Source organism: Natator depressus, chromosome 6, assembly GCF_965152275.1.
Source record: "Natator depressus isolate rNatDep1 chromosome 6, rNatDep2.hap1, whole genome shotgun sequence".
Taxonomy (NCBI): Eukaryota; Metazoa; Chordata; order Testudines; family Cheloniidae; genus Natator; species Natator depressus.
This window is the reverse complement of record NC_134239.1, coordinates 9616300-9631758: the sequence shown is the minus strand read 5'-3', so window position 1 is coordinate 9631758 and position 15459 is coordinate 9616300. Positions and strand designations below refer to the sequence as shown.

The window sequence follows — 15459 nt, the reverse complement described above, 5'->3', positions numbered from 1 at the left end:
AGGATAGTCACCTTCTGATTGGCTATCTGCCTCACTGCCTCTCCTCCTCTGGGGGTGGAGCAACCAATCAGAGCTCAATCTCCCTTTCTCCCCCCATCCCTGCCTGTGTGAGCAATGGGTCGGCTCCTCTGCCCCTCCCCTTCCCTCCGGCAGCTGCCAGCCGGGGGCGGGGGGAAGAGCCCCGGGAGCTCAAGGTGAGCCGTGGCTGGGAACCACTGCACGAAGGAAGGATTTTCTTCATTATGACACTTTGCAGCCCTGTTTCTGTCCTAGCCACACCTGGGGCAGAAGAAGACGTGTCCTTTCCCTTTTTACTCGGCTCACGACGCTCTTGCTTGGACAGTGCATCTGCCACAACCTTTTCCTTTCCGTTAATATGTACAAGTGCAGGAATAGGACATCAAGATACCCTCTTGCTTCCTTTCCTCCTTCCTTTCCAGGTGTTTTAAAACTTTCTCTGCAGCCTCTCTGAGTTTATTCTCTCTCTGTCTGTAACAGGCTGAAAGGCTTTTGTTTTCTCAGCTGTTCTACAGCCTCTCTCGCTTTGTTCTTGTTTAACTCCCCGCCGCCCCACCCCCGCTTTATTTTCTCTACAATCACATTCTGTTACTAAATATTTAATATTCAGAAAAACATAATAATTTTTCAGTCATTAGTTAAAACTAAACCTAGTTGATTTGGAAAGCAGCCCACTGCTGTGTAAAACATGAGTGTTATAACTTCCTATCTGCCAATATCCACTCTACTAATGGCATAGTCTGATGATGAATGAATGGGGAAAGGGAAACTCAGACAGAGGAGATGGCCTGATGAGAACAAACACAATCAAATGAAAAAAGGGAGTGAGATGAAAAAGCTCACAGCACATGGCATGGAAAAGCCTGAGGGTTCTGTCCCTAGGCATATCCCTACATGTCTTGCTGACTCATAAGGTGTAGCCCCTGGCTTCTGTCAGTGGATCCATTGTACAGCTGATGGCCCTTCAAATACAGATCGATGGCACCTATTCATAGCTTACTTATAAAGGATCCCTGGGACCTTTCCTGTCAGACGCTCTCACACCTCAGTTTGCAACAGCCTTGGATATTCAACAGTGGCCCTGCCTTGAACTAACGAAGGCCCCTTTCCTCTGCCCTGTGGAATTCCCTTCAGATACAGCTGAGTTGCGAAGTGTCCAGAATCACCCTCCCCCGTCTCTCCCCGGTGTCCCTCAGGGAAATGTCGGCAGGGCCAAAATCCCCCACACGGGGCCCTGCCCGCGCCAAAGCAGCAGCAGCACCACACGCTGCGCAGGGAAGGCCTGGGAGCTGCCGGAGCCGCTCTGTGTACGGCGGGGGGGGCAGGGGGAGGCAGAAACGGCTGGGCTGGGCTGCCCTCCCCTTCCCAACCCTTCCCCTGGTCCCAGTATCCCAGGCCTCCCCCCGCCCGCCTCCCATGAAAGCACCACTTGAGGAAAGAGCTTGTCATGCGGTTTGTCATGCTCGCCGCAGGGCAGGCTGTTCAGAAGCGGGGCAGGCACCGAACTGGTTGTGAGCTCGATCCTTACATTGCACCAACCAAGTCCCAAGTGTGAACTCCTCAGGCGCTGTAACAGCCTTGACATGGAGTCACTGGCCGTCGCCTTGGACGTTCCGGTCTAGCTTCCCACCCGGGGAAGCCTGCTTTTGTGATAGACAGACCCTTTCCCCACGGTGCTTTCCCCTGCCTTGCCAGAGCCCAGGCCTCTCCACCTTCCAGCACCCCCACCCCACCAAGGACCTGGTGCCCACAAGACAGACTGGGGAGGGGTAAAGGGAGACGCCCTTGTTGGATTTTAATCAGTGTTTGCACAGGGAGTGGGAGAAGAGGATAGAGGTGGGGAGGGAGCATAGGATGGAGAGGAGGGAATAATGGGAGAGGAAGGGAGGGGCAGGGTCGGGGAGAAGGGAAGGGAGGTAAATTGGATGGGGACAGTGGTGGATTCACACAGGGCCCAGGCCCAAGCCCCTGGCCAATTTGGGTTCCCCAGCACGAGCCCTGGCACCTGTGTAGAAGTGCAGGGTGGGGCACCAGCACCAGAACAGTGGCCCCACTCCTCGCTCCTCCTCTTCCCCTTGGGGCCCCAGGCCAGGACAGAAGTCAGAGCTGGGCTGTGGTTAGAGCTCCCCAGGAAGCCAGGGCCACTGTGGGGTGCCTTGGACCTTCCCCCAGCCCATGTCTCTGCCCCTGCCACCCAGAGCAGGTGGATGGTTCAGGGCTTCCCACAGCAGCCCGAGCTCCCTGAGCGGCCCTTCCCACGGCCCAGCTGCGCCTTCCGGGGCCAGTGGGCAGGGCCTTGGGGGAACAGGAGGAGTACAGGGTGGGGCCCCGCGGTGAGGAAGGGCTGAGGCATATCTCAGCCCCCCAGTAGGAAGAGGCTGGTGCCACTAGTAGGGGCTGCTGGGTCTCCTGGAATCAGGCTCTATCTCCCGGAGGCTACTGAAGCCAAACTGGGAGATTTTAGGTGCTAAAAGTCCTGCGGCGCAGTGGGGCTAAGGGAGGCTGCCTACCTGCCCTGGCCCCGCGCCGCTCCCAGAAGCCCCTGGTACGATCTTGCAGTCCCTGGGGGTGGGACACAGGGGGTCTCTGCGCTCTGCCACTGTCCTGAGTGCCGACTCCACAGCTGCCTTTGGCCAGGGATGCAGCAGGGGAGGAGGGGATTCAGGAGTTGCAGTGTCCTCAACAATTATATGATTAACTTGTATTTTTGTCTTGCATTATGTACGATGTTCAACATAACATCCAAAGGAGGGTTGGAAAATTAGGACAGAATAGTGGGAGAACTCTTATTTCAATATCGAGAGATGCAATTTTCCCCTCACTCCTCACCCCATCCCCATGTCTCCTTCGTCCTCCCCTGCCTGTTCAGGTGACCTCACACTGTTTCTAGGATTAATGTGTTGCATTTTTTGCAATGATTTTTGTAACTGAACCTCTGTTGTGAGACAAGCATAGAATCTCAGAAAGAATTGCCCTCTTCCAAAAAGGCCTTCATCTCTCACTGTTCACAGGCAACAAAGCCAGGCTGCCTTCGAGAAGATGGTGTGGTCCTTTGCTTCTGGTAGACAGAGACACCTGGTCTAAGAGACCTGTGTTTAAAAGGTTTCAAATTATTGCAGAGGCATCTCACCTAAAGATTAGAAACCTCAAAAAACTTGAGAAGTCCACTCTTGGACTTGTCCAACAAACTGTGGAAAAGCAGCCAATGCCACTGACTGATACATGCAAGAGAGACCATTTGTAGTGCGCTCGTCCGAAAGGGAAGGGCAAAAGCCTGGCATGGAAAGGGGTCCCCCGGTTTGTTCCTTGGAAAGAGGAGGTGGGGGGACTAAGCACCCAGCAGCCGAGTACCAGTCACCTCCTGGTAACACTAATTATCAGACCCCAGGCCAAAGGGACGGCCCCAAATAGTGTTTCAAATACACATCCCTTGAACACATGAAGAAACAATGCCCTAAATATGGCGAATCCAAATACAATCCCTGATCCGTCCAGATTAACATACCTACCCTCGAGTCAGAGGCTGTGGGTCAGAACCTCCCAGTGACCCCAATTATCAGACCCCAGCCCCAAGGGACGGCCCAAAATTGTGTTTCTTACTCACATCCCTTGAACACATGAAGAAACAGTGCCCTAAGTATGAAGAACGAGGAGTACTTGTGGTACCTTAGAGAAGAACAAATTTATTTGGGTTGTTCGCTGCTCAGCTGGTTTGCAGCTGAGTGGCTGGTGAAAGCTATAGGAAACATCCTGTTGCTTTTTTAAAGAAAAAACTGACACCCAGTGAATAAAATTACTCTGTCATAGAAAAAGACTGTTATGTGATTGTGTGGGCAGTCCAGCAGCTAAGGCCTTCCCTGTTCAGCCAAAAATTCAGGGTTCTGACAGACCACTCTCCAGAAGTAAAGGTACCAACTCCAGACTGCTACATTGCAGTAGAGATCTTCAAGAATATGATACAGAAATAGTCCATATTAAGGGCAAAGAAAAGGTAGTGGCAGATACACTCTAAAGGCAAGAGGGTCTGAGCTGACTCATATGGATCAATGTAGGGGGTTAGCTGTGACCCAGGGACCTTTTGGTGCCAAACGGCAGAGGGCACAGGGGGTGCAGAGGGTTTTACAGGGATCGTCTGGATCAGATCTCTGCAGAATACCAAAGGGTGGCATGTGAGGTCTCTCCTGAGAGCCCGTAGTCCATTAGCCATCATGAGCACTGCAAAATGTATGTACAGAGAATATTAAGGGAGTTACATATCTATACTGAAAATTATGTTCTTAAGGATTTGGGATTCAGGCAAGTAGCCAGAGGTAACAATCCTCAGCACTGTACCTCCCGGGTAAGAGGTAACAGACACCTATCTCCCTGTCTGCTTATTTGTGTATGTTGCATTGTATACCTCACCCTGTGTGCCTGTTAGCATTCTGAGCCAGTCTCTGATGAAGAAATTTTAAAATCTACAAGACAGGAAATCTACAGGAAGAACCAGTCAGGAGGGGGGTGTCCTGTTTATGCATAAAGCCATAGGATTGTTCGGATAGACCTAGGGGTGCCCTGGGACACCCTGGGTCCTTTACTAAGGAATAAAGTGACAGCAGGTTTGTCTCATGAGATAAGGTCACAGATTGCCTGGCTGAAAAGCACTGGAATGATTTGGGGCGAGCAATTCTTTATTGGACATGAGAGCAGCTTGTTAATTAAGTCTAGATTCTACAATGCCTGTGATGTTTTTATTTGATATGTAAGCATTTGTCGCCAATACTTCTACTTGCTACTACTTGAATCTCTGGGCCTTGGTAAATGAACGGATACTGGATCTCACTATGAACATCTCTAAGTCCTGTGAGCTGAGGAGAGCGGTAATTGAGGTGTAATTGGTAGCTGGGGTTCACTATTTCTTTGGAAGCAGCAGATCTGTGCAAACTGAGAGTGTCCAGTGATCAGAGACTGGACACGCCAGGGAGACACTCAAGGGATCAAGGGTTGGAATGTGCCTATCGCTAACCTGTAGAGTGACAGCAGGGCCTGTGAGGCCGTGAGGGGAGGGCTTGTGTAACCCTTGGCCAAGCTGGGGAGCTGACCCACTACAGGCATAGAAAAAGCTTCCTCACACTAAGGGCAGGTGGTAAGGAGCTACCTCACAACCCTAGGTCCCTCTGGGAAGAATCATATTAGGTGTATTATGGTAGTACCTTGGCGCCCCAGTCATGGACCAGGACTCCATTGTGCTAGGCACTGTACAAACAGGGGTTTTTAGGCATTGCAGCAAAGGAGAGTTTTGAGGATTGATTTGAAGAAGGAGGATGAGGTGGTTTTGTTTTATTTCTTGAGAGCTTGTTTGACCCTTGTCACTGGATTGGAGCATTGGCCTTTCTTTGCGTCACGGGCAGTTCTTACACTGGCCACAGAGCACGGCCTTCAGCAGACGATCTTGGGGCACGCGCGTCATTTGTCCCAGACAGTGAGCCTGCGAGCGTCCAGCATGGTCTGCATAGACTGTAGGCTGGTTCTCTCAAGGGTCTCGTTACTGGTGATCCCTTGGTCTCAAGTGACTCCAAGGATTTTTCTAAGACAGCGGAGGTGGGAACTGTTCAATCTCCACTCCTGCTTGGAGGATGTGACCCGGCTTTCACAGCCGTAAAGGAGGGTACTAAGGACACAAGGCTGATAAACAGATCCCTGTGTGTTCAGGGTTAGCCACAGGCGCCGACTGTGTACGTGCTCCAGGGCTGGAGCACCCACAGAAACAAAATGGTGGGTGCTCAGCATCCACTGTCAGCCCCACACCCTAATCAGCTCTTCCCCCTTGCCCCAGCACCTCCTGCCTGCTGGCAGCCCTGCTGATCAGCACCTCCCCCGCCCCCCAGCGCCTCCTGCATGCTGGTGATCAGCTGTTCGGCAGCAGGGAGGAGGCGCTGGCGGGGGAAGGGGGATGAGTGAAAGCGGTGTGCGCTTGTGGGAGAGGGCGGGAAGAGGTGGGGTGGGGGCAAGAAGAGGCAGGGCGGGGGCGGAGTGGGGGGAGGAAGAGGCAGGACCTGGGTGGGGCCTTGGGGGAAGGGGTGGAGTGGGGTGGAGCCTGGGGCAGAGCGGAGTCAAGCACCCCCCCGGCACATTAGAAAGTCGGTGCCTCTGGGTTTAGCAGCTTGTTGTTCCAAACACGTGACAGGTGTCACGAAGGTGACCGAAGCTTTGCCAATGACAGCATCAAGTCTCCTATCAAGGTTATGTGAGCTGGTAAGAATTGACCCATGATAGCAGAAGGGGTCCACATTATCCAGAGCTTCATTACTGACAGAGATTTTAGGTGGGATGTTGGTACCTTGTGATATGACAACGGTTTTCTTGATACTGATTACCAGGCCGAACTTGTTGCACGCATCAGAAAACTTGTTCATCATGATCTGCAATTCATCAGGTGACTTAGAGACTAATGCAGTGTCATCTGCAAAAAGCAGATCCTGAATAGTAATCTGGGAGACATGCCTTCTGCTCTGTAATCCTCTGATGTTAAACAAGCTGCCGTCCATCTTTGAGTCAGTTAGTACACCAGATGGATCATTTCCAAGTCGTACTTAAGAAGACTCGAGAAGAAGATGCCAAAGCCAGTGGGTGCCAAGATGCAGCCTGCTGCATGCCAGTATCAACAGTAAACTCAGATGATGTTTGATTTTCATACTGGATAGTTGCCTTCATTCCCAAGTGGAACTCTTTGAATAGGGAGAGCCCCTTTTGTGCACAGCCAATTTTCAACAGGATCTTATCAGTGCTGTTCCTGCCAAGCGTGTTGAAGGCCTTTCGGAGGTTAACGAATGCGATATAGAGAGAGGCCTGTTGTTCACGGCTTTTTTCTTGAACCAAGCGCAATCACTACATGCAATTAGTACAAAAGCATCCAGTGATTAGTAAGGGCCACATCTGCATGGGTCAGAACGACCAGTTTTCCAATCATTAGGAACATCACACGGTCCAACCCTCAGTTTGCGTACCCCTGGAATAGAGGGAGCAGAGGGAGGGGAGAGAAGATGGGAAGGGAGAGGAGGGAGGGGAGGGGGAAGGGAGGGGCGGGAGGGAATAGAGGTAAGGGAGGGGGCACAGGGAGAGGGCAGAGGGAATAGAGTGCAGGGAAGTAGCAGAGTGGGAGTGAGGGGGTAAGATAGGAATGGGAGGGACATGTGGCTCAGGAGGAGGGAATAGAGGGAGGGGAAGGTTAAGGGGTAGATAGATGAGGCCATAGAGGGATGGGAGGTGACACGAGGGAACTGAGGGAAGTGACGGGTAGAATGGACTAGAGGGTGGAGAGAGGCTACAGAGAGGGAAGAGAGATGTATTGGGGGCAGAGCAAATAGAAGGATGGGAGGGGGCATGAGTTAGGTCTGAAGAAATAGAGGGAGAGGAGGCGTCATGGAGGGGGCAGGAGGGATACCGGAATGGAAGGGTGCAGCGGGAGAGGGTGGAGGGAATGGAGGGAGGATGGATGCGGAGGCTGGGGAGAAGGGGTGCAATGAATAGAGGCAGGAGGTGGTTTGGAAGCTGCTGTTGCAGTTGTTACTGTGTGTGTGATTGTGTCCTGTGTCCCTTCTTTTGCCTTGTTGGGAGAACCACTATATGTAGGGCCCTACCAAATTCACCATCCATTTTTGTCACTTTCACGGTCCTAGGGTTTTACGAATCGTAAATGTCATAATGTCAGACATTTCAATCTGAAATTTCCTGGTGGTGTAATTATCAGGGTTCCTGACCCCAGAAGGGGTTGTGGTGGGGGTTGTGGTATTGCCACCCTTCCCTCAGCGCTGCTGCTGGTGGCGGCCCTGCCTTCAGAGCTGGGCGAGTGGAGAGAGGCAGCTGCTGGCCGGGAGCCCAGCTCTGAAGGCAGAGCCACCCCCAGCAGCAGCCCAGAAGTCAGGGTGGCCTGGTCTGGTGTTGCCGCCCTTCCGTCTGCGCTGCTGCCTGCAGAGCCGGGCCCTGAGTCAGCAGCCGCCGCGCTCTGGCCGCCCAGCTCTGAAGGCAGCAGCGCAGAAGTGAGGGTGGCAAAACCGCATCCCCCTAAAATAACCTTGCGACTCCAGGCTGGCTCCCCTATCTACCTCCTGTCTCTCTTATTCATCACCCCACCAGAGGGGGTCTCCCCTATAACCCTCCCACTGACCCTTCCCCAGAGCAGCCAGCAGGGATCCCCTCCCGCACTGATCCCCAGGGCTGGCTCTGTCTTTTGTCTGCCAGCTGCTCTCCAGACTCTGTCCCACGCTGCCTTGCTGATCTCCTGCTTCCACCTAAGACTCTGGGCAGAGCTTGCCTGGAACTAACCTTGTCAGCCGCTCTTATCGGCCCTTCGCCCCCTGGCCGCACCAGAGCCCAGCCCCCTTCACCCTCCAACACCCTGTCCCGTATTCACAGTGTCTGGTCTCGGCCTGGCCTTTAGCCAGACCCTTGGGAGTGACCCCATCAGTGTCCAGGTCCCCAAGGACTCACACAGTTCCACAGGGGCAGGCCCAGGCCGCCACAACTTGGAAACTGGCCCTTCGGCACCAGCGATCCCTGTCTCTCTCTGTAGCTCCCTGCAGTGAGTCCAGCCAAGCCAGACACCTGTGGGAGAGTTTTTCTACCCCATCAGGGCACAAGGCTCCCACTCAGAATGTGCAGGGCCAGCAGGCAGCCTTTTCCAAAACAGGTAACAATCGATTATCTCCTGAAGCACAAAATCTGAAAGTCCCGGGGTTAGTGTGAGAGAGGGGGAAGCCAGGGTTCATTGTGCCCTGCTGCCCTGCCCTCCATCCCTGCTGCCTCTGTCCCCGTGTCTCCCAGTCCCAGTGCCCTGCCTGTCTGTGCATCCTGCTCATCTCCACACCGACACCTGACACCTTCTCTCTTTATTCTCCTCCATAGCCTTCACCGAGGAGACTTCCGGAAAGTGTAAGTCACTTGCTCTAAGGGTTGATGTCCAGTCACTGACCACTCCTGTTGCCTTTTCCAGATTCTCCATCGATATGGGTAGATTCCAGCCCAGACAGTTCTAGTGGTGCTATGTCTTGAATACCTAGCCCTGATCTCCCGTGGCCTAGGGAGGAAATGAATTTTCAGTGCCAAGAGGCTTGATACAGATAGTTCATAAATTCCCACAGTCATCACACATGCCCCCGCACTCCCACAAGGGACCTACAGGGCATTGAGGCTTATGGGGGGACATATTTCTGGGGTGGGTGATTTGTGGGACATGGAAAGGGGATTATTCCCTCTGCCTCTCCTCCCCAATCTCCCACTGTCCCCTCTTCCCCTGGGGCCGAGGAGGGTCAGGCTCAGTGACGGGCACAGGGACCCTCCCATGCCTGTCAGGGACACAGAGGGGTATTTGTCTCCTCCCAACACACAGTTTAACTCCCTCCCCAAACAGCCGCAGCAGCAAAACATCCGCTCAGGTTAATGGGAGCAGCAGGTGCAGAGGGCTCAGGATTGGAGTCACATTCATGTCCCCCAGCCCAGCTGGCCGTATGTGCAGAGGGGAGGGGCACATGGAGCTGGACTCTGACCTGGCTGCAAGGGGAGGCTGCTCTGGCTGCTGGGGAAGGGTGGGGACAGGCCCCTCGGCTGCTCTGCTCAGCGACCCTGGGCAGTTACTGATGGGAGCAGGAGCTTGAGAAATCCCCCCCCTCATTAGCACTGCTCCCCCACCCCAAATGCCCCTCTGCAGCCTCTCAACCCTTAGCCACTCCCTGCAGAAACTGCAAAGGGTGGAGTGTGGGGGCGGGGACTGGAGGGCGGGGACGAGGGATCCCAGGGAATAGATGTGGTGGGGGGAGGGAAGCTGGAGGGAGCGGGGAAGGAATCAGGTTTTTTCTTGTTTTCATCCTCTCAGTGCCTGTTTCCCCTTTTCTCTTTGTGTAAAAAGGCTTAGTTGGCAGCCAGGGTAGAACAGCAGGAAATACATTTGTAAAGCTCTTTTCCAGACAGCAACACGACCCCAAGTGTATCGCGGGGGGGGAGGGGGGGGGGAGTGTGTGTGAGTGCAAGAACCTGTTTTGCATTGCAGGAGAGTCTCTAGGTTTGCGCTTCAAACACTTTCCATTCTAAATTATAAGGGATCCCTGGGACCTTTTCTGTGAGAAGTTCTCACATCTCAGTTTGCAACAGCCTGGGCTATTCAACAGTGGGCCCTGCCTTGAGCTAAGGAAGGTGCCTTTCCTCTGCCCTGTGGAATTCCCTTCAGATGTAGCTGAGTTGCAAAGTGCTGAGAATCACCCTTCCCCTTCTCTCACCTGTGTTCCTCAGGGAAATGTCGGCAGTTCAAAAATCACACGTACTGGGCCCTGCCACAAGTATTTTTTTCTTTAATTACATACAATATTTAACATAAGGTCCAAAGCAAGGCTGGAAACTTAGGGTGGAATAATGGGAAAACTATTATTTGAATTTTGAGTGATACAATTTCCCCCTCACTCCTTCCCTCACACCACCGTGTGTCCTCCCTCCTGCCCTGCCTATTCAGTTGGCTTCATGCCATTTCTAGGATTAATATGTGGGGGGGGGGGTTGCCATTATTTTTATAACTGAAAGTTTATCTGTGAGACGAGCATAGAATCTCACAAAGAATTGCCCTCTTCCCAAATGGCCATCATCTCCCATGGTTCCCGATGAGAGCGAAGCTAAGCTTCATTAATGGAGACGTTGGCCTCTGGTAGACAAAGACACATGGTTGAAGGGATCTGTGTTTAAAAGAATTCAAATTATTCCAGAGGCATCTCACCTAAAGTTTAGAAACCTCAAAAAAATGGATAAATCACAGGGAATATGTTCATAAAATGGGGGGTTATTTGATTTGAGAAAATGGATCATAAGGAAAGGGGCAGAAACTTATGATCCGTTTGTAGATCGAATTGGTGAGGAGTTCTTTAATGTCTGCTCTGACAAGGTGAGGGCAGCGGTGTGGGAAAAGTCAAACAAACTGGAAAGGGCACCCGATGCCACTGACTGACATATGGGAGAGAGACCATTTATAGTGCACAGGTCCCAAAGGGAAGGGCAAAAGCCTGGCATGGAAAGGGGCCCCCGGTTTGTTCCTGGGAAAGAGGAGGAGGGGACTAAGCACCCAGCAGCCAGTTCTTGGCAGTCTTGGTGAGTTTACTGGCTCAGAAGTCCCTCTGGACACATCCACAGCTCGGGTGGGTCATTCAGTCCTTTGTTCAGAGCTTCGTTTGTGGAGAAGTTACTCCAGAGGTAAGAAGCAGGACTGAAGACAAAATGGAGAAGATGTAGCTAACTTTTATATTCTTTTTGCCATGGGGCTTGTACTTCCTTTGTCCTAAACACAGGCTCACAGCACATGGCATGGAAAAGCCTGAGGGTTCTGTCCCTAGGCATGTCCCTACATGTCTTGCTGACTCATAAGGTGTAGCCCCTGGCTTCTTTCAGTGGATCCATTGTACAGCTGATGGCCCTTCAAATACAGACAGATCACACCTATTCATAGCTTACTGATAAAGGATCCCTGGGACCTTTCCTGTGAGACGCTCTCACCCCTCAGTTTGCAACAGCCTGGGATATTCAACAGTGGCCCTGCCTTGAACTAACGAAGGCCCCTTTCCTCTGCCCTGTGGAATTCCCTTCAGATACAGCTGAGTTGGGAAGTGTCCAGAATCACCCTCCCCCGTCTCTCCCCGGTGTCCCTCAGGGAAATGTCGGCAGGGCCAAAATCCCCCACACGGGGCCCGGCCCGCGCCAAAGCAGCAGCAGCACCACACGCTGCGCAGGGAAGGCCTGGGAGCTGCCGGAGCCGCTCTGTGTGCGGCGGGGGAGGGCAGGGGGAGGCAGAAACGGCTGGGCTGGGCTGCCCCCCCCTTCCCAACCCATCCCCTGGTCCCAGTAGCCCAGGCCCCCCCCCGCCTCCCATGAAAGCACCACTTGAGGAAAGAGCTTGTCATGCGGTTTGTCATGCTCGCCGCAGGGCAGGCTGTTCAGAAGCAGGGCAGGCACCGAACTGGTTGTGAGCTCGATCCTTCCATTTCACCAACCAAGTCACAAGTGTGAACTCCTCAGGCGCTGTAACAGCCTTGACATGGAGTCACTGGCCGTCGCCTTGGACGTTCGGGTCTAGCTTGCCACCCGGGCAAGCCTGCTTTTGTGATAGACAGACCCTTTGCCCGGGGTGCTTTCCCCTGCCTTGCCAGAGCCCAGGCCTCTCCACCTTCCAGCACCCCCACCCCACCAAGGACTTGGTGCCCACAAGACAGACTGGGGAGGGGTGAAGGGAGATGCCCTTGTTGGATTTTAATCAGTGTTTGCACAGGGAGTGGGAGAAGAGGATAGAGGCGGGGAGGGAGCATAGGAAGGGGGAGGAGGTTATAGGAGGAGGGTTGGGGAAGCCAGGATGGAGAGGAGGGAATAATGGGAGGGAAAGGGAGTGGCAGGGTGGGGGAGAAGGGAATGGAGGTAAATTTGATGGGGACAGTGGTGGATTCACACAGGGCCCAGGCCCAGGCCCAGGCCCAAGCCCCTGGCCAATTTGGGTTCCCCGGCAGGAGCCCTGGCCCCTGTGTAGAAGTGTGGGGTGGGGCACCAGCACCAAAAGAGTGGCCCCACTCCTTGCTCCTCCTCTTCCCCCTGGGGCCCCAGGCCAGGACAGAAGTCAGAGCTGGGCTGTGGTTAGAGCCACCCAGGGAGCCGGGGCCACTGTGGGGTGCCCTGGACCCTTCACCTGCCCTGGGTGGGGGGCCAGGGGGCCTGAGAGCAGCCCCCAGCCCATGTCTCTGCCCCTGCCACCCAGGGCAGGTGGAGAGTGGAGTGGACTCCACTCCACTCTCCAGTCCAACAAACTGTGGAAAAGCAGCCAATGCCACTGACTGATACATGCAAGAGAGACCATTTATAGTGCGCTGGTCCGAAAGGGAAGGGCAAAAGCCTGGCATGGAAAGGGGTCCCACGGTTTGTTCCTTGGAAAGAGGAGGAGGGGAATAAGCACCCAGCAGCCCAGTACCAGTCACCTCCTGCTAACACTAATTATCAGACCCCAGGCCAAAGGGACGGCCCAAAATAGTGTTTCTTATACACATGCCTTGAACACATGAAGAAACAATGTCCTAAGTATGGCAAATCCAAATCCAATCCCTGATCTGTCCAGGTTAACGTACCTACCCTCGAGTCAGAGACTTCAGTGGTACCAGAGGGGGTGCTAGTTAATGCTATCAGCTCTGACCTCCTGGAGGGAGACCAAGAGCTCATTAAACAGGCCAAGATAAATGGTAATATGTGGCACGGTGGTCAAAGTTGCATGTAGGGTTGGGATTGGGCTGAAAGCAGCGCTGATACCAGGGTCTGGAGACAGGCTGTGGGTCAGAACCTCCCAGTGACCCTAATTATCAGACCCCAGCCCCAAGGAATGGCCCAAATTGGTGTTTCTTTCTCACATCCTTTGAACACATGAAGAAACAGTGCCCTAAGTATGAAGAACGAGGAGTACTTGTGGCACCTTAGAGACGAACAAATTTATTTGAGGATAAACTTTCCTGGGCTAAAACCCACTACCATCCGATGCATGCACTGTTCACTGATGCCGGTAACACAGGTCTAGGGGCCTTGCTAACGCAAGCCGGTGAAATCAATAAGAAACATGCTGTTGCTTTTTTAAATAAAAAACTGATACCCAGTGAATAAAATTACTCTGTCATAGAAAAAGACTGTTATATGATTGTGTGGGCAGTCCAGCAGCTAAAAAAACCCTGTTCAGCCAAAAATTCAGGGTTCTAATGGACCACTTTCCAGAACAAAAGGTACCAACTCCAGACTGCTACGTTGCAGTAGAGAGCTTCAAGAATATGGTACAGAAATAATCCATATTAAGGGCATTGAAAAGGTAGTGGCAGATACACTCTACAGGCAAGAGGGTCTGAGCTGACTCATATGGATCAATGTAGGGGGTGAGCTGTGACCCAGGGACCTTTTGGTGTCAAATGGCAGAGGGCACAGGGGGTGCAAAGGGTTTTACAGGGATCGTCTGGATCAGATCTCTGCAGAATACCAAAGGGTGGCATGTGAGGTCTCTCCTGAGAGCCAGTAGTCCATTAGCCATATGATCACTGCAAAATGTATGTACAGAGAATATTTAGGGAGTTACGTATCTATACTGAAAATTATGTTCTTAAGGATTTGGGGTTCAGGCAGGTAGCCAGAGGTAAAAATCCTCAGTACTGTGCCTCCCAGGTAAGAGGTAACAGACACCTATCTCCCTGTCTGCTTATTTGTGTATGTTGCATTGTATACCTCACCCTGTGTGCCTGTTAGCATTCTGAGCCAATTGCTGATGAAAAAATTTTAAAATCTACAAGACAGGAAATCTACAGGAAGAACCAGTCAGGAAGGGGGTGTCCTGTTTATGCATAAAGCCATAGGATTGTTCGGATAGACCTAGGGGTGCCCAGGGACACGCTGGGTCCTTTACCAAGGAACAAAGTGACAGCATGTTTGTCTGATGAAATAAGGTCACAGATTGCCTGGCTGAAAAGCGTTGGAATGATTTGGGGCGAGCAATTCTTTATTAGACATGAGAGCAGCTTGTTAATTAAGTCTAGATTCTAGAATGCCTGTGATGATTTTATTTGATATGTAAGCATTTGTCGCCAATACTTCTACTTGCTACTACTTGAATCTCTGGGCTTTGGTAAATGAACGGATACTGGATCTCACTATGAACATCTCTAAGTGCTGTGAGCTGAGTAGAGCGGTGATCTGAGGTGTAACTGGTAGCTGGGGTTCACTATTTCTTTGGAAGCAGCAGATCTGTGCAAACTGAGAGTGTCCAGTGATCAGAGACAGGAGACGCCAGGGAGACACTCAAGGGATCAAGGGTTGGAATGTGCCTATCGCTAACCTGTAGAGTGACAGCGGGGCCTGTGAGTCCATGAGGGGAGGGCTTGTGTTACCCTTGTCCATGCTGGGGAGCTGACCCACTACAGGCATAGAAAAAGCTTCCTCACACTAAGGGCAGGTAGTAAGGAGCTGCCTCACAACCCTAGATCCGTCTGGGAAGAATCATATTAGGTGTATTATGGTAGTACCTTGGCACCCCAGTCATGCAGCAGTACTCCATTGTGCTAGGCACTGTACAAACAGGGGTTTTTAGGCATTGCAGCAAAGGAGAGTTTTGAGGAGGGATTTGAAGGAGGAGGATGAGGTGCTTTTGTTTTATTTCTTGAGAGCTTGTTTGACCCTTGTCACTGGATTGGAGCATTGGCCTTTCTTTGTGTCATGGGCAGTTCTTACGTTGGCCACAGAGCACGGCCTTCGGCAGACGATCTTGGGGCATGCGCGTCATGTGTCCCAGACAGTGAAGCCTGCGAGCGTCCATCATCGTCTGCATAGACTGTAGGCTGGTTCTCTCAAGGGTCTCGTTACTGGTGATCCCTTGGTCTCAAGTGACTCCAAGGATTTTTCTAAGACAGCGGAGGTGGGAACTGT

At 52.5% G+C, this 15459-nt stretch overlaps 1 protein-coding gene across 1 annotated transcript in view; it reads left to right on the top strand.

Annotated features, from left to right (window-relative positions):
• LOC141988580 (uncharacterized) overlaps window positions 1-15459 on the top strand; it is a 186393-nt gene that overhangs the window by 98832 nt on the left and 72102 nt on the right. Inside the window, exon 16 of the mRNA XM_074954423.1 lies at window positions 8902-8928. Within this exon, the coding sequence (XP_074810524.1) occupies window positions 8902-8928 (27 nt within the window). The remainder of the gene's footprint in view (window positions 1-8901; window positions 8929-15459) is intronic.